The sequence below is a fragment of the Marmota marmota genome, unplaced genomic scaffold, assembly GCF_001458135.2.
Source record: "Marmota marmota marmota unplaced genomic scaffold, marMar, whole genome shotgun sequence".
In the NCBI taxonomy this organism is placed as follows: domain Eukaryota; kingdom Metazoa; phylum Chordata; class Mammalia; order Rodentia; family Sciuridae; genus Marmota; species Marmota marmota.
Genome location: NW_026000026.1, coordinates 20,208,668 through 20,233,952, shown reverse-complemented (window position 1 = coordinate 20,233,952; position 25,285 = coordinate 20,208,668). Strand labels below are relative to the sequence as shown.

General features: G+C 53.2%; 1 protein-coding gene across 1 annotated transcript in view; it reads left to right on the top strand.

Annotated features, from left to right (window-relative positions):
• The first annotated feature begins 794 nt into the window (after window positions 1-794).
• Window positions 795-25,285, top strand: part of LOC107157981 (bactericidal permeability increasing protein) — a 24,930-nt gene continuing 439 nt past the window's right edge. Inside the window, exons 1-14 of the mRNA XM_015504439.2 lie at window positions 795-1,202; window positions 4,295-4,409; window positions 5,258-5,386; window positions 6,661-6,822; window positions 7,990-8,053; window positions 10,320-10,383; window positions 11,837-11,928; window positions 15,082-15,258; window positions 16,159-16,218; window positions 18,086-18,253; window positions 19,289-19,356; window positions 21,567-21,609; window positions 23,928-23,991; window positions 24,918-25,285. The exon at window positions 24,918-25,285 is cut by the window's right edge and continues 439 nt beyond it. Coding sequence (XP_015359925.2) covers window positions 1,073-1,202; window positions 4,295-4,409; window positions 5,258-5,386; window positions 6,661-6,822; window positions 7,990-8,053; window positions 10,320-10,383; window positions 11,837-11,928; window positions 15,082-15,258; window positions 16,159-16,218; window positions 18,086-18,253; window positions 19,289-19,356; window positions 21,567-21,609; window positions 23,928-23,991; window positions 24,918-25,033 — 1,452 coding nt within the window. The 5' untranslated portion in view covers window positions 795-1,072 and the 3' untranslated portion in view covers window positions 25,034-25,285. The remainder of the gene's footprint in view (window positions 1,203-4,294; window positions 4,410-5,257; window positions 5,387-6,660; window positions 6,823-7,989; window positions 8,054-10,319; window positions 10,384-11,836; window positions 11,929-15,081; window positions 15,259-16,158; window positions 16,219-18,085; window positions 18,254-19,288; window positions 19,357-21,566; window positions 21,610-23,927; window positions 23,992-24,917) is intronic.

Genomic DNA, 25,285 nt, shown 5'->3' with positions numbered 1-25,285 from the left:
AAAAGAAAAGGGAGGGCGAGAGAACACGATTCTGCTTGCTTCTTTATTGGGGGGAGCGGAAATACTGGGGATTGAGCTGAGGGGCGCTCCACCACTGAGCCACATTCCCAGCCCTATTTTGTATTTTGTTTGTTTTTGGTTTTGTTTTTGTTTTTTTTTTTTTAAGACTCACTGAATTGCTCAGCGCCTGGCTTTTGCTGAGGCTTTGAACTCGCAATCCTCCTGCCTCAGCCTCTGAGCCACTGGGATTACCACCACGCCCAGCTGCTGCTTGCTTCTTGAAGATGGGATTCCATGTAATTTTTATTCTCTTGATCGTTCTTAAATTTTGGCCAAAGAACATGGATGACTTGAAGTCAGAGTAACATTAATAGCTGGCATTTGGCTGTTTATGATAATACCATGCTGAATGTATTATCCTGGTTTAAAGCTCATTCATTCTGTCTTCCTAGTGATCTAGAGTGGGAAGGCACTACTATGCCCCTCAGAAGAGGAAACTGAGGTTCAGAGTGGGCTAATGGGCTTGCCTATAGTCAGATTGCCAGGGAGTGGCAGAGTTCTGATTTAAAACCACAGTCAAGAAACTAATAAAAAAAAAAAGTGAGCATTTAATCATTACCATTACAGCTTCTGAGGACACCAAGCACCAAAGAATCTGTTTTCTTCAATGTTTTAGTATGAAAAATACCCAAGAAATTGAAAGTAGAAAGAAAAATATTTTGAACTCTAACGTACCCACCACCCGGCTTCGAGGAAGTCCTTGAATGTGGGAATTTGGTTGGGGGCTCAGAGCAGGGGATGGTGGGGGTCAGGGAGGAGAACCACCCAGATCTCCCAGACCCCCTTTCACACACACACAAGCACACACGCACCCGTGCACCCGCACCGCAGGCTCTCAGATTCCACTTGCGGCAGACTCAGTGGGGCACCGCGGCTGCCCTCCCTCTCTCCACCTCCAACCAGCTCCTTCCTCCTTGCTACCGACTTGCATTTTTCCGGCCGCCTCCTCTGTAGGTCTCTGGTTCTCCTCCAAGGCCTTGACATTTTGCCAGCCCTGGAGGACAAAGGAGGAATGACCAGGGGCCCTGACAGTATGCCACAGTGGGCAATCCTGGTAGTGCTGACCACCATGGGCACAGCTGTGACAGCGGCCACCAACCCTGGCCTCCTGACCAGGATCTCCCAGAAGGGCCTGGACTACGGTAATTGGATGCCCTCCTTTCCTCCTCTCCCACCCCTGAGGAGTCCTTCCTGAGCACTTCCTGGTCCTCACCATTCTGCAGGGTAGGCCTCTCACCCTTGTTTAATCTGCAAAGAAACCGTGGCAAAGTGAGTTGCCGGAGACCCCAGGCCTGGGAAGGGGCAGGGCTGGGACTGAAACACTGATCTAGAAGGTTCCGAGTCTAGTGCCCAAGCCCCTGAGTGTGCACAAGTCCCTCCCTGACCCCACCCCAACTCAGGTTTCTAGGACCTTCCTCCTTTCCAAAGTCCATTTGCCTCTATTTGCTGAGAAGACTGGAGAGGTGTGTGGACAGGGTCCCTCCTTAGTGGTCTCCACAGTGCAGGGGCTGGCAGCCATATTGGGCCCAACATGTCTGGGTGACCCTGAAAAGATTCCCGCAGGCCATTCATCCAGGGCCAGCCAGAGGAGAGAATAGAGTGAATGCCCTGCTCTGACGTGGGCTGGGAGCTTTGTCCATGCAGTCTCATTTATCCTCACTTCCACTGTGGGTGGGACTTGCTGTTATTTATCAGTGTTTACAGGCCAGCAAACCTGAGAGTCAGAGCCACGCGAGAAGCAGGCAGCCTGGTTTTGTCTAATGCCCCAGCCTGGGGCTGCTCCATGCTGCCTCCCATTGGCAAAGAGATGAACTGCAGGTGTGAGGGGGATCCCCAGTACCAGAGAAATCAGAGCAAGGGGAGCACAGGTCCTCACCAGTTGGTGTACCACTGGGGAATGACAGGACAGGACCTCAGCCCAGGCAAGCCATCTCCAAGTCCCAGGGTGCCAACGGAGGCCCCACGTGAGCTAGGAGGAAGGAGGGTGGCCCTGTGCATCCCAGAGCTGGGGCGCTCCTGAAGGCTTCCGGGGAGCAGAGGCTCACCTGAGGGTATCAAAACCAGAAGTCCTTGTGCTCGGTCAGTTTCCCCTTCTACTCATGCTCCATGTGAGTTTTCTGAAATACAGCAAATCTGATCATGTAGAGTCCTGCTCCCCCTTTCAGTGGCTCCCTAGGGTCTTCAGAAGCCACCCTGACCCTCTGGCCTGCATCTGAGAGCCTTCAAGGCCTTGGCTCCTGTGAACTTACAGACTTTGGCCACCCCATATTTTCTTTCCCTTCTGGGCTGTGACCACATATGCATTGCTTAATTCGGAGCCCCAAGAAGGCTTACCCCAGGGCTCTGTGACTAGAAGGGTTGAGTTCAAGTCCTGTCTTCTCTACTTGTCAGGCATGTGGTCTTGAACAGAGCTCATACCTTCCTGAGCCTCCGCTTCCTCATCTATGAAATGGGAGCAGGGACAGGACTTCTTCTCCTGGGATTGTTTCAGATGCAATAGCTCAATACGTGTGCACAGCCCGGAGTGCCTGGTACAGAGAAGAGCTTGAACGCTGCTCGTTGTTGTTGTTATGGCCAAACTGGCTCTTGAGAAACAAAGGCCTGGGTAGCAAGCCTCCCTCGCCCCATCCCCTCAGGCCGCGTGTTTGTGTTAATCAGTTCTTCTACGCTCTTAGCCACATAACAACAGATGGCAGAACCCCTACCTTGGGGCATTTATTTATCCAACAAATATTAAGTGCCAGGCCCTGTGGTAAATGTAGGAGATGCGTTAATAAATAAAATTGACATTTCCGCTAACCTGGGGGGGTGGGGCTTACATCTAGCACGGGAACAAGACATGAATCAGAGTCACATGAATAAATGTGTGATTACAAATGGTAATGGGGTCTCTGAAGGAGTATCATGGCATTGTGACTATGATAATGGGGAGGGGGTGTTTCTCTCTTCCACTGGGTCATAGAAGGTTCTGGAAGGAAGCAATGATTGAGCTGACTAGAAGTTGGCCAGGTGAATATGGGAGAAAAAGTGTCCACGACAGCAGGAAAGGCATGTGCAAAGAGCCTGTGGAGAGAATCAGAAAGCCAGAGTCCCGGGGTCCCTAAGAGCAGAGTGCAGACCAAGGCATGGAGCGGCTGTGTACTGAATGCTGATGGCCCCCACCAGTTGCCTGGGGTGACATTGAGACCAGAGGCCAGCAAACTATAGCCTATGGGACAAATGTAGCCTGTTACAGATTTCCGTCTGTCCTATGATCCAAAAATGGTTTTTATGTTTTTAAACAGTTGAAAAACTCAAATAAGATACCACCTTAGGGGCCGGGTTGTGGCTCAGTGGCAGAGCACTTGCCTAGCAGGTGTGAGGCACGGGGTTTGATCCCCAGCACCACATAAAAATAAATGAAATAAAAGTATTAAAGGTATTGTGTGAATCTACAACTAAAAAAAGAGAGAGAGAGAATAATATCGCACATTTTGTGTGATCTGGTTTGGATATGAGGTGTCCCCCAAAAAGCTCATGTGTGAGACAATGCAGGGACATTCAGATTGCAAAGGTTGTAACCTAATCAGTGGCTTAATCCTCAAGTATGGATTAACTGGGTGGTCACTGAAGGAGGTAGGGTGTGGCTGGAGGAGGTGGGTCACCGGGGGCCTGCCCTTGAGGTTTGTATTTTGTCCCTGGTGAGCACCACTCTCTCTGCTTCCTAGTGGCCATGTCCTGAGCGGCTTTCCTCCACCACACCCTGCCCTCCTGAGGTCCTGCCTTACCTCTGGCTGAGGGCAATGCAGTCGGCTGTCTGTGAACTGAGGCCTCTAAAATCGTGAGCCCCAAATACACTTTTCCTCCTCTAAATTTGTTCTCACCGGGTCTTTTGGTCACATTGGCAAACAAGCCCACTCTAGCGATGTGAAAATTGTATGAGATGCAAATTCCAGTATCCATAAGTAAAATCTGGGAGCAGAATCACATTTATTCATTTAGATACTGTCTGTGGCTGCGTCTGCTCAGTGACATTAGAGTGGCATAACTGTGACAGAGACAGTATGAACCACAAAGCTGAAACTATCCACTAACTGGCCCTTTGTAGAAAACCATCATGGACGCCTGCTCTAGACCCTTCCAGTCCTGCTTTCCTTGCTATGGACAGGGACCAAGGGTCCAGAGCCGCCCTGATCTACCACTCCGGTTCCCAAGCTGTGCCTCTGACTGTGCCCACCCTGTTCTCTCCCCTCAGCCTGCCAGAAGGGAGTAGCCATGCTACAGAAGGAGCTGGAAAAGATCAAGATTCCTGACTTCTCTGGAAACTTTAAGATCCAACACTTGGGGAAAGGGTATTACAGCTTCTACAGGTGAGGCTTGTCCACGCCTAGCCCTCAATAGGCAGGACTCTCCTGGGGCCACCACAGCCACAAGCTCCTCAACTCCTGGAGTCTGGGATCCCAAAGCCAGTGTTGACACCATTCCCAACAGGATGCCATCCCCCCTCCCCAAGCCAATTCTGGAGGAAGCTGCAAAAGCTGCCTTTCTGGAACTCTCTGCAACTCCCAGGGGATATGTAGTAAACCCTAAAACTCTCTGTCAGGTCCATGTATCAGAATTTGGGGGAGTTTCAAAGACAAAAAGTCTAATCTTGCCAGGTGTGGTGGCGCACACCTGTAACCCAGAGGTTTGGGAGGCTGAGGCAGGAAGATCAAGAGTTGAAAGCCAGCCTCAGCAACTTAGCAAGGCCCTAAGCAAGTCAGCAAGACCCTGTCTCTAAATAAAATATTTTTTAAAAAGGGCTGGGGCTGAGGTTCAGTGGTTGAGTGCCTGAGTTCAATCCCTGGTACAAAAAAAAAAAAAAAAAAAACTGATCTCAAATGACCTAAACCAGAAGTTAGGAACTCATATGATTGCAAAGTCTCTGGTCTTATCTGACACACCCCGCACAACAGAGGTGACTGTGCCATTTTACAAATGAGGACACTAAGGCTCAGGGTAACTACATGATAGACCCAGGTTCACACAACAGGACATTATAGACTGAGAGTCACATGCAGGTGTGTCTTGACTCTGAAGCCCAAGCCACTCCTGTGCCCAGGTATCCCCAAGACTGTTCTCAGAGCTCATGGCTCCTTCTGGAACGGGTGGGGTGAAGGGCTTTGCTGCGTCCCCAGACAGGCACCCAGGAAGCTGACTGAACTTTTTTCCTTTGCAGCATGACCATCCTCGGATTCCAGCTTCCCAGTCCCCAGATAAGACTGGAGCCCCAGGTGGGCCTCAGACTCTCCATCAGCAAAGCCAATGTGAAGATCAGTGGGAAATGGAAGGGAAAAAAGAATTTCTTGTGCGTCTTACACCTGGGGTTTGTTGGGTGCACTCTGAGTGATTTGGGAAGGGATGAGATCCAGGGGGCAGGCAATGCCGTACTTTTGCCCAAATTACTATTTGTAGCCACAGAGTTCCTCCGCGGGAAGTTCTCACCTAAGATGATTTAACATAACGCTCCGTGGAAAGCTGAGCATTTGTCTATCTCAACGTGGAACACAGCGAGGCCCCTGGTCCTATGGCTCAGAGTGGGAAGTCAAACGGGGCTTTTCATTCATCAGCTAGCTAATGCCCTGTAACAAAACATTTGGCTTAAAAAAATCATGCATCTGTGCACTAACTGGCGCTTGGCTGATCCAGGCAGGCCCTCTGAAGGCCTAGGCTGTGAAATGGCCCACAGTCACTTCTATTCATATCTCATTGGCCAAAGCATGTCACCTGGCCAACCTCAAATCAAGAGCAAGAAAACATACTGATCCCCACCACCTGACACACAGGAGCCTGCCCGATAGTCATTATGGCCCAGACCAAACGATCACTTTGAGGACATGTCCCTTCTGGGGAACCTGAGGAGGAAATGCAAGAGAAGCCACACCAGGTGAAGGGAGGACTGGTGGGTCTGCCACTCCCCTCCAGAACAGTCACCCAGTTCTTGGCCCCCGGCTCTGTTGCATCTCTCATTTCACATATTGATTAAAACTAATAATAATAATAATGCATCACACGAGCATTGACAGATAAGTGCACTCTTATCTAAAATCCATTCCATCCCTGAGGGAGGAGTTATTGGCCTCATTCATTCATTAATGGGGGCAGTAATTGCCTGAAGTCGGTGGCTGCAAACACTCAGAATTTTAGTGCAAAACTGAGACACATACTCTAGTGTCCGACTGCTAGAACACACCTCCAGGGCCCTCCCCACTCCAGGACTGGTCCAGAAGCCTGGGAGGGTGAGTCACTCGGAAGGTGAAGCAGACACTGTTCCTGCCTCAAGGTCCAGGGTCTGGATGAGAAAATAGAAGCTCAGAGAAGTTAAGAGACCTGCCCAAAGTCACACAGCAAGGGCAGTGGCTGAGGGATCTGCCAGGCAGACATGGGGTCCAGAAGTCGGGTTAGAATCCTGACTCTACTGCTCAGAGCTATGTGACCTTGGGCAAGGTGCCTCCTCTCTGTGCCCTGTCCCCTCTGCCTTGGAGTGTGGATACCAGGGAAGTCCACCTCCAGCCCTGGTGTGCGTGTAAGTATGAAGGGGGAAAAACACCCTCTTCAAGCCGCTTCTCTGTTTCCCTTCAGCTCAGCCAGTGGCAAGTTTGACCTGAGCATAGAAGGCGTCTCCATCTCGGCTTTTCTGAACCTGGGCAGTGACCCCACCTCCGGCCACATCACAGTGGCCTGCTCTAGCTGTGGCAGCCACATCAGCAACACCCGCCTGCGCATCTGGGGCAGCACCGTGGGGTAGGGCTTCCTGGGGCTCGGCTGGGAGGAGGGACGGGAGGAGAGCCGTCCCCTCCATCCCCGAGTCTAGGAAACACCTCCAGGGCCCTCCCCACTCCAGGTTGGTCCAGAGGCCTGGGAGGGTGGGTCATGGGGAAGGTGAAGCAGACACTGTCCCTGCCTCAAGGCTACAGGCCCTTCCCATGCCCCAGGCCTGTGCCGAGCCCCTTCTGTCTGTGCTGAAGGACCTGGCCCCAAGTGTGTGGGCACAGTGCATCCTCCATTCCACAGATATCTACTGAGAATCAGGGGTGCACCAGACCCTGACGGCACACAAGGAAACAGGGGTGCCTCATCAAAACTTGGTAACACGGAGCATCCAGCAGAGACTGCCTGTGGGCCAGGCGCTGTTGTGGCACCTACTGTATTCAGTCAGTGCACACAGTGACTTGATGACGTGGGTCGATTATCACCCCATTTTCCAGGGGGCGGGGAACCAAGGCACAGAAAGAATGGGAAGTGGCCTACTTAGGTAGCTTGTCAGTGTTCAATTCAGGACTCTCTGTCCCAGACTTGGCCACACAGCCCTGATCTCTTAATGTTCCCAGCTCAGTGGAGGAGACAAACATTAATTACACCATTGCATTTATGAATGGCTCACCTGTAATTACAAAAGGAGATAAAAACTAAGAAGAAGAGTACAACACGCAGTGAACACAGAACAGGAAGAACAGACTCAGAACCAGGCTGGCTGGTTCTTCTGGATGAAATGACAGTTGAATTGAGATAAAAAGGATTAAGTAGGAGTTAATTAGGCAGATGTTAGGGATGGAGGGGGGGTGTTTTAAGCAGTGGTGAGAACAGCATGTGCAAAGGTACTGGGGTGGGAGGAAGTATAGGTCACAGAGGATAGGGCAGACCAGTGTGCAGAGTAGTGGGGAAGTGGTGAGGAAGGGGACTGAGATGGGGGCAGGGGCCTGGCTGTGCAGCTACCAAGGAACTAACCCCATAGCAGATTACTACAAACAGGGGGAGACATGTCCAATGGGGGGTGCTCAATAGGTGCCTGGGCTGAGGGTGCCAAGGCCTGTTTGGAGGAGGGAGAAGACTTCCCAGGTGAGGCACCTCCTGAGTCCAGCTCAGGGACACCTGGAAGCCACACATGTGTCCCTACGTGTCAACCCCTAGGTGGCTGATTCAACTCTTCCATAAGAAAATCGAGTCGTCTCTTCGAAACACCTTGAACAGCAAGGTAGGAGGGGCCGGAGAGGGAGGCCCTGGGAGCCACACACCTCTCGTCACTAGAGTCTGAGGCAGGAGACAGGACTCCAGGGTCCCGCAGAGCAGGTCTGGCCTCTGACTCCCCAGAGCAGACAGAGAGGTGATGGAGAGAAGCTGATTAAGGAGCGTGAGAGCCCGTGTCACATCAGGGTCCTGGGGGCGCTGACGGGAGCTGGGGGTTTAACTAGTGGGTTTAACCAGAGGGCTGCAGGAGGACGCAGGCCTGGTCACAGTGTGTTCTGGTGGGTCATGGTCACTTCTAGTGCTGTGAGGTGGCTCCAGGGAAGCCTTTTGTCACTTGAGGGGACAGTTTCCACTTGCTGCTCAGGATGCATCTGTCAGACCTGCAATATTGGAAGGGGACCATTCATTTCCGTTTTTTTTTTTTTTTTAATTTTTCATTTGTTGTTTTTAGCTACCCATGACAGTAGCGTGCATTTTGACATGGTACACAAGCGCAGAGCCGAACTCCCATGCCTGTGGTTGTCGCCGGTGTGGGGTTGCCGGGGTCGTGCGTTCCCACATGAACATGGGAGAGTTCGGTCCCAGTGGCTCCACTGCCTTTCCTACCCGCTTCCCTTCATTCCCTTTTGTCTGATCCAATGAACTTCTGTTCTCCCCCTCAGCCCCGCCCCCCTTGTTGTGTGTGAGCCTCCGTGTGTCACAGAGGACATTCGGCCTTTGGATTTGGGGGACTGGCTTATTCCACTTGGCACTGCAGTCTCCAGTCCCACCCGTGGACAATTCCTTTCCCGCGGGACAGTTGCTCCTGCCTGGCCTGGGGCAGGGGGTGGGGGGACAGTCCATCCTAGGAATGAGCCCCCTGGCTCCACCGGGGTGGGCAGCTGCTGGAGACTTTGACACAGGCGGCTGCAAATCCTGCCTCAGTCTCAAGCGGGATGAGCCCGGCCAGGTGCCTGTAGGGCGGGCAGTCACTGTGGTCCCAGTTTAAGTGACGGACGTGGCTACAGGCAGAGATGAGGAGCAGGCACCTGGCCTGAAGTTTGGAGGCTCCATTCTAGGGTCTGGAGGGGAGGCAGGACACCATGGCAGAAGAGGGTGGCGGAAGGAAGAGCTCTCGTGGTGGTGAGGAGCAGAGAGACGCCACTGGCCAGATGCAAATATATACCCCAAGCCATGCCCCAGCTCCCACCCCCTCGGCCACACCTTCCACTCCAGCTACCAATCAGCTGATCCCAGTCAGGGGATTGAGTCACTGATTGGCTAAGACTCCACCCCAATCGTTTCTCCTCCAAACCTTCTTGCATTCTCTCACAGGTGAGCTTCTGGGGGACACTTCACAGCCAAACCCTAACAGTCCTCAAGAGCATGTCCCCGAGACTAGTTCCTCTAGCCACGCCCCGCTTGCCTACCGTTACCACGCAGCAGTCCCTTCAAATTATTAGTCTAGCCAATGGATTAATCCACGGATGGGGTTACAGTTCTCATCGTTGCCTAAAAGCTTCACCTTTAAACCTTCCTGAATTTGGGGACCATGCTTTCAACACGTGAGCTTTTCAGGGCATATTCCAGATACAAATCATAACGCTACCTCGTGTTTTTGTGTCTTCACCACCTCATTCCATGAAGAATCTGAGACCATAAGAACAGACGCAAGAAAAACAAGACAGCCATCAACAAAGAACCCCACCTTACAACACAGAAAACCTAAAATTCATCAGGGAAGGGCCACACCAGGGAAACCGAATGCAGGTCACACGACTGGATACAGTTGTTATTTCTAAGCTGCCTGCTGAACTCTGAGCTTCCTGGTGCACAGAAAGGAGAAAGGGAAACTTGATTAGCAACAGGATTTTCAGGAGGACATTCATGTGGTGTCTAGAAGCGCGGCCTTTGAGAAGGAATTAGGATTAAATGAGGACTTGAGAGCGGGGCCCTCATGATGAAACAGTGGCTTTATAAGAAGAGGTGGAGGGACCTCAGCTAGAATGCTGGCTCTATCTGGGAATGTGAAGCCCCCCACCATGTTAGGATACAGCAAGAAGGTCCTCCCTGGTGGGCTCCCCAGGCAGGGCCCAGTGCGACACCCTTGGTCTTCACAGCCTCCAGAACTGGGATTTAAATAACCTTCTATCTATCTATCTATCTATCTATCTAAATTACCTGGTCTCAGGTGTTTTGCTACAGCACAGAAAATGAACCAAGACAGCATGTGTCTGCACCACTGTGTCCAAAGAGCATTTCCCACTACAGGTTCCTTCCTTGGTTCTCCCTAGATCTGCAAGTTTGTGGCCAATTCTGTGTCCACCCAGCTGCAAGCTTATGTCAAGAATTTTCCAGGTGAGAACCGGGTGGAGACTGAGGATAGAAAGGAATATAAAGGGGAGGGGGAGGGAGGCAGAGTGGGTGTGACAGGCCTGGTCCTGAATGGGAAGGGACAGAGCTAATTTCAATCTGCAGTGGCACTGAGCCAGGTCCTTGATGTGAGATGGAACAGCCCATTCTCCCAGCCCAGCAGGGGCCAAAAGGCCAGATACCCCAGTTTGCCTCCCCACCCCAGTACTGAGGATGGAACCCAGGGGTGCTCTACCACTGAGCCACATCCCTTGTCCCTTTCTATTTTTTTACTTTGAGACAGGGTCTTGCTAAGTTACTGAGGCTGGCCTCAAAGTTCTGAGCCTCCTGCCTCACCCTCCCGAGTCACTGGGATCACAGGTGTGCACCACTGCTCCCAGGTAGATACCCCAGCTTTCTGAGGCCACAGTTAAGTAACTGGCCTGAAATCTGACACTGGTCACTTTTTCTGGACCTCGGTTTCTGCAGCCTTAAAATGGGGACAGACCTGTGGCAAGCTGCCGAGAGCAGCGGCAGGCAGGGGAACCTCCTCTGGTGAGTGTTCACCACATTACAGACACTCAGCCTCCCCGCCCCCACCCCCAGCCGGGCACTACTCTCTCCACTTCCCATGAGGAAACAGGAAACGGAGGTTCAGACAGGAACACAGACTTGTTCAAGGTCACCAAGCCTTTAGGGTTGCCGAATCCCTGTCTGGAGCTCGTCCTCTGTGCTCCAGCGGCCACCAGGGCTGCCTCCCCGCGGAGCCTGCAGGTGATCAGTCAAGATGCTTTTCCTTCTGCCAAGGCCCACATTGGCATGCTCAGAGCAGGAGCAGATCGAGATGTGGCCTGACGCAGGATCAGGTTCAGGTTGGAGCCCAGCTCCTTCAGTCTCCCACAGTGTACCCCAGGACACCCCGGATCTCTAAGCCTCGGTGTCTTCCCTGGTTGGGCAGGAAGGGCAAAAGGAGGGGCTGGTGTTTATTTAAGTTCTCATTGATGTCAGAGAGACCCTGCAGACCCGAGCCTTGCTGATACACACCCCTCCTGGAGTCTGCACCTGTGGTGGACAGGGCCAGGGGCAGGCACCTGCTCACCTGTTCCTCCAGCACCTGAAGGGACGGGTACCACCCCCATGTTACAAATGACCCAAAGTGGCTCAGAGAAGCTCAAGGACTTGTTCAAGGTCACGCAGAGTCCATTCACAACTATGTCTCTCCCCTCACCCTGTAGGGCATCTTTTGTTTGTTGAGTCACTCATCCTGGGGCTGTTGGAAGAAGGGCATGGGACGGTTCTGTGAATGTGGGGTGAGGGTTCACTTCCTTTAAGGGGAGTCAGGGAGGCCTCTCTGGAGGAGGGGAGTGGAGGTGGCACCTCAGTCTTGATCCAGGCTTAGGGGACACTGCCCTTGCTTCCCAGCTGGGAGCCAGCTCATGGTCCATCCTCTCTCCTCTAGTGACCACCCAAATAGATGCTGTGGCTGGGATTGACTACCGTCTGGTGGCACCTCCGATAACCACAGCTGAGAACCTGGACGGGCAACTGAAGGTGAGGCTGACCCCAAGAGTCACATCCAGTCACACTCAACCTCGGTCCCCACCCTGGAGCCCCCCGTAATCCTTGGATAGCAATCTCCCACAGACTCACCCCGCTTCCTGTCCTCCTCCCTCTCTCTCCATGCTCCCCTGCCACCCGCCTCTGGCAGGCAGGTCTCCTGCTCTTTCAGACACACTCTGCCTACCCCCAGGGCCTTTGCACTTGAGGGTCCCTCTGCTGGGGGTGCTCCCCCACCTCAGGAATCCACGCAAGTCTCTCCTGCTTCCTTCCCCTCTGCTTCTCCCACACAGTGCTTTCTCTCAGCAGAGCTGATTACTAGCGTGTACACACACATGCACACGCGCACACACGCGCACACTACGACCAGAGACAAGGGGCTGAGACTACTTTGTTCATTAATGTATGTGCAGCACCTAGAACCTGCTTGGCACTAGTAGGAGCTCAGTCATATCTGTTGGGTGGACGGATGAATGGAGTCCCATTTTGGGTACTTCCCTTGGTGCGCCACCCACAATCAGACACATTCAGCTCTCGCTCCCACCCCAGGGTCTCTGTCCTAGCTTTCCCTCTGCCTGAGCCCCTGCTCCTCACAATGCCATCTACCCGCCCTGGCTGCTGCCTCCACTCCAGCGGGTCTCTGCTTAGCTGTGGCTCCCAGAGCAGCTGTCCCCACCACCCAGCTGGCTGGGTCTCACCCCCTGAAACTCACTCTGGACGGCTTGAGCTCCATCAGTCCTTCCGTGACTGGTGATTTGCTCCCTTGTTTACATTTGGCGAAAACATATTTGATGTAAAAAAAAAAAAATTGAGGAACTGTAGAGAGATGGAGAAACGGAGCTAAATAAACAGGAAGGGAGGAAGGAAGGGAAGGAGGGGAAGGGAATGGATGGAGAGGTGAAGAGAAAGGGGGTGGAGATCACCCAAACCCTGCAACCCAGAGCCAGCACTATCAATGCACAAGTGCAGACGCCCCACTGCAGGTGTAAACCAAGGCATGGGAAAATGCATGCACACGCCCAGGCGCAGAAACACGAAGCCACACATATAGAAACAGAAATGCACACACATACGTGTTTGCACAAGTCATGGTATACACACTGCTTTCCAGAGCATCAGAACAGAAATGTACAAAGGGGACAGCTTCCCACACCATCTTTTTTTTTTTTTTTTTTTTTTTTTGGTCCTGGGGATTGAACCCAGGAGTGCTTTACCACTGAGCCATATCTCCAGCCCTTTTTATTTTTTTATTTTGAGGCAGGGTCTCACTAAATTGCTGAGACTGGCTTTGAACTTGCAAACCTCCTGCCTCAGCCTCCTGAGCCGCTGGGATAACAGGCGTGCACCATGCCCAGCTCCATGAAATGTCCTTTTATAGGCTGTTCCGTCTTCCAGTGGACAGCGTGGGATAAGGTGTGTGGACAGTGGCCCCCACCTGCGACATCTGGACTCTTTGCATTTTTTCCCCACAAACCTAACCAGTTCTTACCCACACTGGCCTTTTTGCCTGTCGCTCAGTATGCCACCACCGGAAGGATGAGTTTCGCAAGAGAATCATGCACGAGGTGGCTGAGTGTGGGGGATACGGAAGACCCAAGCCCAAGTCTCAAATCTGCCTCCCTGAGGACCGGGGGGTGGGCATATTTATGGGCTGGGTGCAGGGGAAGACCACCAGAGGTTAACTAAGGGCAGGTCCTGCAGGTGACCTCTAGGAAAGCAGGGAAGGGCAGGTGAAGCCCAGCCAGGGGCTGGGGAGGGAGGTGAGCGGGAGTTGTTCAGCTTTTGCCTGGACTTTCAGTCCTCCGCTGTGTCTCTGCCCATTCTCAAATGCTTCCTAGCCGTGGAGCTGCTGGCACAGGCTGCATGCTTAAAACACACACGGGTAAGCGATGAGATGGAGGTAAAAGGCCAAAACGACTTGTAATGACCCCAGTGAATGGGAAAGGCTGTTTACTTCCTGGGCTCCTGTGGGGGTGTCAGCCGCCTCGGTCCTGGGTTCTAGGTTCTAGGCACCCACACTCAGGTCTTGCTGAGGACCACCCTGATTGCGTTTCTCACCTAACAGTAACTGTGGGAGATAGCTCCTGGCAGAACACAGGTCTCTCTTCTTCTTTTTTTTTTTTTATTAGCTTTATTTTCTTCATTTTTCTTTACGTGGTGCTGAGGATTGAACCCAGGGCTGCACAGGTGCTAGGCAAGCGCTCTGCCACTGAGCTACAACGCAGCCCGTTCTTCTTATTATTTTTAAGAGTCCTGTGGTATCCCATAGTAGGGGCACTGTGGCCACTCATTTTCAACGATGGCACTTTTAAAGGCACAGAGAATGGTACAGTCCCAGGTATGCACCACCCAGATTGGAAAAAATGTGACATTTTGTCCTATTTGATTTTTTTTTCTTTTAATTGTGGAAATAACTTCCCAGGCCCCTGTGGCCACCCCCTGCCAACCCCGCCCACCTCCCTCTGCACCCCTCACCCGGGGACCCGTGCTGACAGTGGCACGTCTATTTCTGGCCAGTGTTTCTATACTTTCATCAACCTTTACATTTTACATAGCTAGTCTCCTACCCTATGGATCCTTCTATAATTTGCTTTTCAAAGCTCAACATTATTTCTCGAGCTAAATAAACAATCTATTTTTGTAACCTGTGATCAAATGGCTCTGTAGAAATAAACACGGGTCCCCAGCCACATAGGAGCCCTCTCACAAAAATGGAGCAGGGTCAGCTTAAAATGCACACAGCACTCCAACTGGTGTAGCTCTTTTCAAATTCCCTAACAGGAAACAAGCAGAGCCTCTCTGTTCTCCTGATGGGCTCTGCGGGGCTCCGTGGGGGTGGATCCAAGAGCGCGTGCACTGGACCCTGAGAGCCTGGGTTCAATTCCTGAGCTCTGGGAACCTGGGCCAGTAACTTCACCTCCCTGTGCCTCCATGTCCCCTCCCATACGATGAGCAGAACTGCACCCTCCACAATTGACATGCTCCTGGAAATCAGCCCCACGAGGAGTCTGCTGCTGTGGTTAGTTTTCTGGTCATTGCTTTTCCTCGGTCTGGGCGGGGTCCTCAGCCCATCTTCCCGTGGGCTGGAGATGCTGACTTAGACCTTCTGCAAGATTCCTGAGGCTTACCCTGTCCCTCCACCTCCAGGGGGAGTTTTTCAGCCAGGCACACCGCAGCCCACCTCCCTTCACCCCGCCGGCAATGGCATTCCCCGAAGACCACGACCGCATGGTGTACCTGGGCATCTCCGACTACTTCTTCAATACGGCCGGGCTCGTGTACCAAGAGGCTGGAGCCCTGAAGCTCACCCTCCAGGACCACATGGTAAGACTGAGCGGAGTGCATGCAGGAGCCACACCTTCTGGACTTGAAGCTTTGCTCACCCGACCTGAGTTAGATTGCTGGTTCTAGTCCTCTACAGCTGGGTGACTCTAGGGGGGTCACTCAACCTTTCTGAAGCTAAGTTTTGTCATCAATAATAGCACCCTCCTCCCTAGAGCGTCATGAGAGTTAAATGAGATATGATGCCTCAGAGGCACCCGCCCAGGGCAGGTGATGAGAAAGGAATCCTGAGCACCTGGAGGGTCAGAGGCTAACCCAGTCTCAGCCTCACTTCTGCACAACCCTCCTCCTCTTCATTGTCTCTGTCACAGTGGCTGAGTCTAACTCACGGCTCAGGTCACCTCTCTATATGTGAGGAAATGACCCTCCTTTCCAGGGTCTAGGGACAGCCTGACCCCAACCTGGCCACCCCCCAGTGGGGCTCCTCGGGCTGCTCCTGCCCCAGACATCAGATTCCGGGTGCCAGAGGCACGTGAGCTCCCACGTGCTCACTGTGGACACTAATGGAGACCACCCACGTGGGGACCCCAAAGGCTGAATGTTCACAGCAGAGAGTCCACCCCAACACTTGTTCAAAGGTGGGTGGGGAGGGGATCTTGGCAAGGACAGGGAAGCCCTGCGCTGTGGTTGGCATGGGGCAGCTGACTCAAGGGGGTGCCCCACGTCCTCGGTTGGGCCAAAGATTGAGGCTTCTCAGGGGCAAGAAGTGAGGGACCTAGCAGTCACTGGCCACATCTATCAACCTGGCCGATGGCTGCTGAGGCTGTAGGTCACGGTGCTATTATCACCTATGGTCTGGGCTTTGTGCTTTGGCATAGCCACTCTCCCCCCACCCCACCTGTAACAGAATCCCCAAGGACCGTTTCTCCTCTCTCCCTATAGATGCCCAATGGATCCAAATTCCTACTGACAACCAAGTCCCTTGGAAACGTCCTTCCTCAGGTATGAAGGGCTCGCTCTCCTGCCCTCCGCTCCCGAGGTAGCCTGGGCTCCTGGAGAGGCTGAGGCCCCTCCAGACCCAGAGGCAACCCCACTGAGGGCAGAGGCAGCTTCGTGCAGCCCCTCTGGGTCAGAGACAGGCACCCGGCTCCCCATGGCTGAGGCTGGGTGGGGGGACAGGGGACTCAGCCACTGTACAGATGCTCACTACGTGCCCAGCTGTGCCCAGCAAATCAGACCATGTGCTTGCCCACGGCAGCTCCCCACCCTGTGGGGAGAGAGAAATATCTAAGTTCACAAGATGATGAGAAACGAGACAGGCTGTGACAAGTGACACCCAGGGGGCTGAGGTGGCTTGGGTGAAGGTGGCCACGGCAGAACTCTGAACGAGCCCACTCAGGCTGCTGGGACAAAACACCCGGCACTGGGTGGCTTCTAGAGCAGAGCTCTGCTTCACTGCGGCGGAGACAGAAGGTGGAGATTTTATGCCTGGCGATGTGGCTGCTGTACTTGGGTGGCCTTTCTTCAGGGCGCGCGTAGGGGTGGATGGAGAGCTCTGGGGTCTCTTCTGATAAGGGCACTAATTCCGTGAGCCCGGGGCCACCTACATGCCTTCATTTAGCAAAACTCCCTTCCTTACAGGCCGTGTCTCCAAATACAGCCACACCCGGGGTCAGCGCTCTAACACTTGAGTTTAGGGAAAGGGGACACAAACTTTCCACTGTAACAATCTCTCTACTACTAGTCAGCTTTTTGTCACTGTCACTGAAATACCTGAAAGACAACTTGGAGGAGGCTGATATTTGTATTGGCTCATGGTTTTGGGTTTCAGTCCACAGTCAGCTGGCCCCAAGGCAGAACATCATGGCGGAAAGGTGAGAGAGGGAGGGAGAGGAGGAAGGGGCTAAGACAAGGGCAACCTCCATGACCTACTTCCTCCAACTAGGTCTCACCCCCCAGCAGTCCATCCAGTTATCTGTGGATTGATCCACCAAATGGATTAATCCACTGATGAGGTCTGAGCCCTCACTAATCAATGCCTGAACTGAACCTGGCTGCCTTTGGGAATCACACTTTCAACACAAGAGCTTTAGGGGGGACATTCAAGATCCAAACCCTAACATGGCAGCATCTCAAGAAATTTATATAGAGGAAAGTACTGGTGTTGGGGGGGACGTTTGGCTGGTAGAGGTCCTGGGAGAATTGTCTTGATGTGGTCTTTGCATTATAGTTGTATTAGTAGTAGTAGTACTGGGGATTGAACCCAGGGGTGCTTTACTACTGAGCAACATCCTCAGCCTTTTTTTTTTTTTTTGAGACAGTTGCTGAGGCTGGCCTTGAACTTGAGATTCTCCTGCCTCAGCCTCCCAAGTTGCTGAGATTTCAGGCATGTGCCACTGAGCCCAGCAACAGTTACATTAGTTTTACTCAGTCTGGCTCACCTGGGGAAGAACAGGAAGCTAGCAGAGAGCAGGGAGGGTCTCCAAGACCCTCCTTATTTCTTCTGGAAGCCGCTAATGCTCTCTGAGGAGGTGACATTTGAACTGAGACCTGAAGGAAGAGAAAGAGCCAGAATAGGGAAGAATGATGGACAAGCATCCAGTGAGAGGGAACAGAGAATGCAAGAGTGCTTGTTGCATTGGAGGAGTGGACAGAGTTCCATGTGCCCAGCAATGGAGGACAGGAACAGAGGGGTGTGGAGGGAGGTCAGCCAGGTGCCAGTGCCAGACCACATGGTTATTTGAATTTATTCTAAGAGACATGGGAAGACACTGGAGGTGCTTATGCCATGGAAGGGCAAGATAGAATTTAGGAACATGTGTGTGAAATGTAAACCTTTTTTGTTGATTGTCCCTACTGGGCGCTGCAGGTGGCCAAGATGTTCCCCAACATGAAGGTGCAGCTCCAGGTCTCCGTCTCAACCCCACCACAGCTGAACACGCAGCCCACAGGCCTTACCCTCACCCCGAAGCTGGAGGTCCAGGCCTTTGTGATCCTCCCCAACTCCTCCCTGGTCCCCCTCTTCCTGCTCAGCATGGTAAGCTGCTCCAGGTGAGGGCAGAGGGCAGCTCTGTTCTTGGAGTCAGGGGACCGAGTATGAATCCCACCTGGATTCCAGCCTGGATAGTGTGACTCCAGAGCCTCAGACCAGAGCCACTGTCCCCGTCCACTCCTGGCTCCCACCTGCGTCCGTTCACCCGGCACCCACTGAGTCTTTGCTTTTGCAACCACCCAAGCTGTCATTCAAATATGTCTGCTGACTCCGATTCATTCACTCACATCTGTGGCCATTTAATTAGGCATCTGTGCATTGTTTTCACCCATTCATTCATTTATTTACTCAGTTATTCATTCATTCAATTATTCATTACATTGCTGGTCAATTGTTCGTTGGCGGTGCCACCTTCACCGACCACACCTTTGTAGCATCTGTGATCTGTCCGTGTGCTCGTCCATCTTCTGTTCATTCCTGTCTCCACACCGTGCGTTCCTTGCTTTCCCCTCCATTTGCGGATTTGCTTGGTCCTCCATGTTCAGGATCTCATTCCCTCGCTGGTTTGCACTTTTATTCACTTGCTACCTTCTTGCTCCACCGACACTTGGGAGGGTGGGTTCCTATAATGCCCAAGGGCTGCTTTATAGCTGGTGTGGCCTCCGGGATGGGTCCAGATTCTCTCCCCATCCGTGGGGGCTGGGCACTTAGAGGCACTTTGCAGATAAAATGGGTTCTCAGGGGGTCATCAAGCTCAGAGTCTGTGAATCCGTGAATGAGCGCTGTGAGACCCAGAGCTGGCCTGGACTCCAGCCCCCAGGTCTGTCTCACACGGTCCCTCCCAGAGTGGCTGGGAAGTTCTAAACTGCTTCCAGAGCTGGGGAGAGGATGGATGCTGGCTGATGGTCCCGGAGTAATCCACACCACGGAGCACAAGCAGACCTCCCTGCTCCTTGGGGACCAGCCACGCAGGCTGCTCTGCAGAGCCTTCGAGGAGCTGAGCCCTCTCCCCCATCCTGGGGGCTTGCAGAGCCCCAGGCCCCGGGCTCAGGCTCATCATCCTGGGTTGTTGCTTTGCAGACGGCGAGTGCTGCCTTGGAGGTCGGTGCCAGGTCCAACAGGCTTGTTGGAGAGCTGCAGGTGGACAGGTGAGTGGGGACAGGAGGGCCAGGCTGCCCATCCCTTCCTGGGGCCAATGGAGAGCAGTGACCTTACCAGGTACCAAGCACATGTCCTTGCCTCTGTTCCTCCCTCATGTGGGCCATGGGCACAATCTGCCCGTTTGCAGACAGTGACGTACTCAGAGATGTCACATGTCGTAGGATGACCAACCGCTTGAGTTTGCCAAGGAAATATCCCAGCTCTAGCACTGAAGTCTTACATCCTAGGACACCTGTCCATCCCAGGCTGGCACACGGAGGGGCGGGCGGTGCCCTCTGAGGCCCATGCCACAGTGAACCACAACAGTGCCCAGCGCCCCCTGACCCTGGCCTTTCTTGGCACTGGGAAATCCCACTTCAGCTTGTTGCCCCGTCCCTGGGATTTCAACACCCAGCCCCTGCTGGCTGGGTGACAGTCCAGACCCACATGGGAGCCACGTGACAGTCACATGACTGGGTGTGAATCCTAGCACTGGAGGTTGTGGGCAGAGCTCTGACGGGAGGCTGCTGGCATTTGTAGGGCAAGCTCCAAACTCTCCCCACTTCCTCTTCCTGGCTGTACCATGGGCCTGCTAAGTATTCCTGGCCAACACTATCACCGTGAGGAGCTATTAATATGGGGGGAAGTGCCTGGAGCACTTCATAGGATATAATAGGTGCTCAATTAACAGAAGGGTCTGAGAAAGAGACACATAAAAAGATACGGAGAAAGCAAACCAGAGAAAGAGGGAGAAATTCAGAGAGAGGGACAGAGAGACACAAAGGAGGAAGGAAGGAAGGAAGGAAGGAAAGGCCTGGAGAGAAAGAGGGACAGATGGAAAAGCACGTTAAGGGGAGCCACAGACAGACATGGAGGGAGGGAGGTGGGAGAGATGGGGCCATGTGCCCACCTGACGGTGGGTCCCTGGCGCAGCGTCTGCCTCCTCACCCTTCTGTTGGGAATGAGCCTTGACCCACATTCCCGCCTGTCTGTCTCCGCCTCCTCTCCAGCGCAGAGCTGTCCTTCTTAACCTTGCGCTCAGCCCCTGAGGTCTACATGCTGTTCATTTCTCCTGGTATCATTTTGACAAGTGTTACTGCTTTGGAAACATGTGGATTTAATTTGCCTCGAAACACCCACAGGCCTCTCTAGCTGAGCAGACAGAGAGGCCACAGCTGGGTGGAGCGGAGACTCTGGGAAATGGGCGGGGCTGGGGTCTGTGGGAGAATCCCTGGAGTGTGGATCCCTGCTGCCCAGCCACAGGGAACACAAGCAAAATCTTCGACCCTTTTTTGTTTCCCTGGGGTTTGAACCCGGGGCCTCTAGACCATGAGCTACATCCCCAGCCCTTTCTATTTTTATTTTGAGACGGGATCTTGCTAAGTTGCTAAGTCTGGCCTCAAACTTTTAATCTTCCTGCTTCAGCCTCCCAAGTCACTGGGATCATGGGAGTGTGTCACTGAGGCCAGCAAGTTTTTAAAATTTGAAGGGTGTTAGACACAACAGGGATTTGGCCCCCAAGAGACTTTTTGGAAATCCTGCTTTGCTAATTGTTAGCTGTGTGGCCTTGGGCAGGTTGCTTGGCCTCTCTGAGTGCCAGTTTTCTGATCTGTAAGATGGCAGCATGGCCTTTGCCTTTTGGAATGGGACAAGAATTCAGTGGGGAACAGCATTCAACATAGTAGGTTCCGTAAGGAGTCCTGGATCTCCCTTTTTCTCTGTGATCACAGTAAAAAAATGCTGTGCAGGCTGTCAAGGGCAGGGGACCAGAAAGTCCTAGACTTTCAGGCCAGAGGGGACGCAGGTGTTCAAATGCTGTGCTTGGCTCTGCTGTCCCCTGTGCTGGCCTCACGTCCTACAGGCTGTCACCAAGTGCAGCTTCCTGTCTGGCTGTAGAAAAGAGCAGCTGACGCCCAGTATTTCTAGCGGTCTTGAGACCAAGCCTTGCTGGGCCACCAGGGATCCCAGGCCCATCCTTGAAGCTGTGACTGCAGCAGGGGACCACGCCCTGTGGCCAGCGTACCCAGGGGCCAGGTGGGGTCAGCAGCCCCCGCTCTGCAGGGAACGTGCGCCTCTCCCAAAGGAGGACACAGCGGCTGCGCGGGAAGGTGGGGGGAACACTAGGTGGGAAGCCAGGTGGCCTCAGCCCGCGGCCCTCCCCCACCTGGGCGCCCACTACTGGCTACTGGTGGCCTCACTGTCCCCTCCCTCTTCACAGGCTGATCCTGAAACTGAAGCGCTCCAACATCGGCCCCTTCCAGGTGAGTCTGAGGCCTGGGCCACTCCCCTGCCCTGACCTGGGCGGGGGGGGGGGGGGGGGGTGCTCACAGGCTCCTTCCTGGCCTCACTGAGGGGCCACTGGTTCATTTGCATAGAATGCAGAGGAATTAATGGTGTGGAAACTTGGCGGAGGGTGGTTGAAATACAGTCCTTGCTCCAGCTTCCAAACCCGGAGTCCGTGGGCAAGTCCCAGGCCTTTCCTCAGCCCCAGACTTTCCTGGCCTGAGTGAGTGTGTTGAGGCTTAAATGGGGCTAAATACACACAGTCGGTACCCACCCCCCAAAAAAAAACTGCTCCACAAATATTTGTTGGACAGATTAATTACTTTATTGGGCACCTACTACGTGCCCAATAAAGTAATTATGGCGATGTGCTGAGCCTTATGCAGCAGTGAGGAGACAGGGCAGCAGGGAACGAAGATTCCATCACCATCAAAGCCATGAAAACCAGAATGGAGGGGAGGACAGTGAGGAGGAGAGCAAGTGTGAGAGGTGTGATCAGGACGCGTAGGTGTATCTAGACTCCTGGCGGAGCAACGGTGGGTAGCAGAGTCACATGCCGAGGCGAGAAGGGGCAGGTAGAGGGGACAGTATCTCCTCAGCCCAACTGGATGGTTACTTCCTGGGAAACACTGGTCACCAACAAGTAGAGCCGCCCAGAGGCCCTCACTGGGGCACTGGGAACCAGCTACCCATATTAAGAAGGCACTCAAATGCCACCTGTGTCACATGTGAAGCCCTGGGGTGGATTTTGTCCAGGGTCTTGCCATGAGGCCTGGATTCCCTGCAGGGCTCTGGTTGAACCCTTCATTGCTTTGGTGAGCATCTCGTTAGGTCCCTGAGATGCCCCCTGAGGTCCCCATCACAAAGCCTTGGAAGCCACCTAGCCCAGGAGTCAGACCTTGGCAATCCCCTCTCCAAATCTGATCAAAATCCAGCCGGCCATTTCCATCCTGAGAGGTCACATCCAGCCTGAGAGCAACCCCAGAGTGCTTCCATGGAGTGCCGGGCCCCCGCTCCTGGGGAGCGAGACTGAGTCAGGAATCGGCTTCTGCTTCTGCAGAAAATCAAAATGTGAATTTCCCAGAACTCAGATGAAGGAGGACACCACATTTGTGAGCCCAGGGAATTACAGCCCGGGAAAGGAAACTCAATTGTTGCAAAAACAAAAACATACACATTTACAAGTTGTAAATGTCACCTCTGTGGTCAGTCATCTTGATGGCTTCATATTGGTTTTGAATTTTTTTTATTACTGCCAAAGCAAAAAAAAAAAAAATATCCACTATAGAGCATTCAGAACCTGCAAGTTTACCAAACATGGAAAATAAAAGTCATTCATATTTCCCCCACTTAATTCATAATTTGGAATATATCCTCCCTGACCTGTTGCTCTGCCTATTTAATTAAAAAAAAATGACATGATATGACAGGGCCTAGTGACGCATGCCTGTAATCCCAGCTACTCAGGAGGCTGAGGCAGGAGGATCACAAGTTCAAGACTAGCCTCACCAACTTAGTAAGACCCTGAATCAAAAATTAAAAAGGCCTGGAGATGTGGCTCAGTGGTTAAGCACCCCTGGGTTCAATCCCCAGTACCCCAAAGGGAAAAAATGGCATTATGTGGGCTGAGTATATAGCTCGGTAGTGACAGAGCACTTGCCTAACGTGTGAGGCCCTGGATTCAATCCCCAGGTCCAAAAAGAAAAAAGTTTTTAAAGGTATCCTGTGATTTCTGTAACAGCCTTTCCCCCACTTAAACATAGAGTGAGCATATCTCTGTGCTGATTATCATGTTTCTTTAACGATTTCTTGCATCAATGTACCATTCATTTCTCTCAAGTGACTCCCCTATTGTTGGACATGTAGATTGCTCTCAATTTATGGTTGGAGTTACTTTTTTCACTTTGGTTAGCATCTTTGCTAGATCATGCGCCTGGGATGAACACCTTGGAGGCACCTTTGCTGGCTGCAAAGGCCCACAGGTTTTTAAGGCTTTTGATGAACTGGACCAAATAGCCCTTAAAAAGGGTGATTCCATTTGTTCTCTAGCCTGCAGTGACTCTTTTTAAAGCAAAGGTTTGCTGGTGTCCTTTGTCATCATCTCTGTGGGGTTGAAGATGATGCACCTTACAATTTAGAATAGGTTCTTGCACCCAGAAGCTCAGAACAGAAGAGATCATGTGGCTTCTGTCAGGCTGCTGCTTTCCTTGCTGGGAGCTGCTGAGGCTCCTGGGTGGGGTGCAGGGTGCTGGGGGGCTGCTGCCCTGACCCCGTGGGCCTTTCTCCTGGTGTCCAGGTGGAGTTGCTGCAGACTGTCATGGACTACGTAGTACACACTGTGCTGCTGCCCAGGGTCAACGGTAAGAAGCTTTGGAGAAATGATCGGCTTTTAGTCCTAGGGAAAGAGGGTGGAGTTGATGGTCTAGGGGACACCTCCTGCCTGGCCCAGCTGTGAGGCCACATGAACTTCAAATGGCATCTGACCTAGAAAGGGGTGGAACCCCAAAGTTCCTGTATGTCGGCTGGTACTTCAGTCGGTCCTTCCAACGTCCTAGTGAGATGGGGATCATGAGTATCTCTAGGTTTCACAGGAGGAAGTGAAAGAGCAGAATGGTTGAGTGGCCTAGGTCGGGTCACAGAGCAGGTGAGAGAAGGAACTTGGGTCTGATCCCAGCTCGGAAGCCAGAGGCTGCCATCTTTCTCCAACTCTGGGAGAAAGGCTGGAGTCTCCTGCTAACCTCTTGAAAGGTCACACTCACCAAGCTGTAAGAACTCCAGGAGACCTGCCCCTCGCCTTTGAGAGCCAGGGGCAACGGGACCAGTGGAGGGCCACTCACATGTGACCTGGGTATCTGGAAACTATAAACAAGGCCGACCAAATATCATACGGAGTAAGATCTGGCCTCCTACCCTGACACACGTAGCTGCATAGTGACCTGGGGGACGGACTGGGATTTAGAATTCTCCTGGAGGTACAGGGAGAGCCTTCCCGGCCACCGCCCATCTCCAGCTCCCAGTTTAGCAGTGAGGGCCGTGCGCACATGCGCACAGACACCCCTAATCCCAGGTCCCCGCCCTGCCCACACCACTGCGAGCTACTGCCCCCTGGCGCACACCAGTGGCCCCGCACTCCCGGGAGGACGGAGGTGGACACCCACATGGGTCCTAGGAGGTGCCTTGAGGCCAATGGAGGACAAGATGGTGGGGACACGCCCATGCCAGCCCCTCCCTCGAGCCGGCACCCCGGCCTCCTCTTTCCTCCCCTGGCCCTCACCATCTGTCACAGAGAAGCTGAAGACAGCCTTCCCCCTCCCCATGCCTGCCCGGGTCCAGCTCTACAACCTGCTGCTTCAGTCCCACCAGGTAAGTCCCCCAAGTGTCCCGAGGTCACCTGTCCCGTAACAACAGCTTATCGTTGGCGCGAAGCATCCTTGGTGCCGTGCCAAGCCCTCACAACCCTGGCATGGGGGTAGGCATGATGGGGTGGGAAGTGGGGTCAGCGCCTGGCAGATTGAGGGGCAGCCGAGGAGGCCCCTGCTGGCTCCTGCCCAGCCTGCCCTCCACCCGTCCCGGGTGCCTGGTCTCTGGACCCCTCTGCTCCTGGCTCCCCAGCTCTCTCCCCAGCTCTCGGAGTCTCCTGTGTGTTCCCAGCCC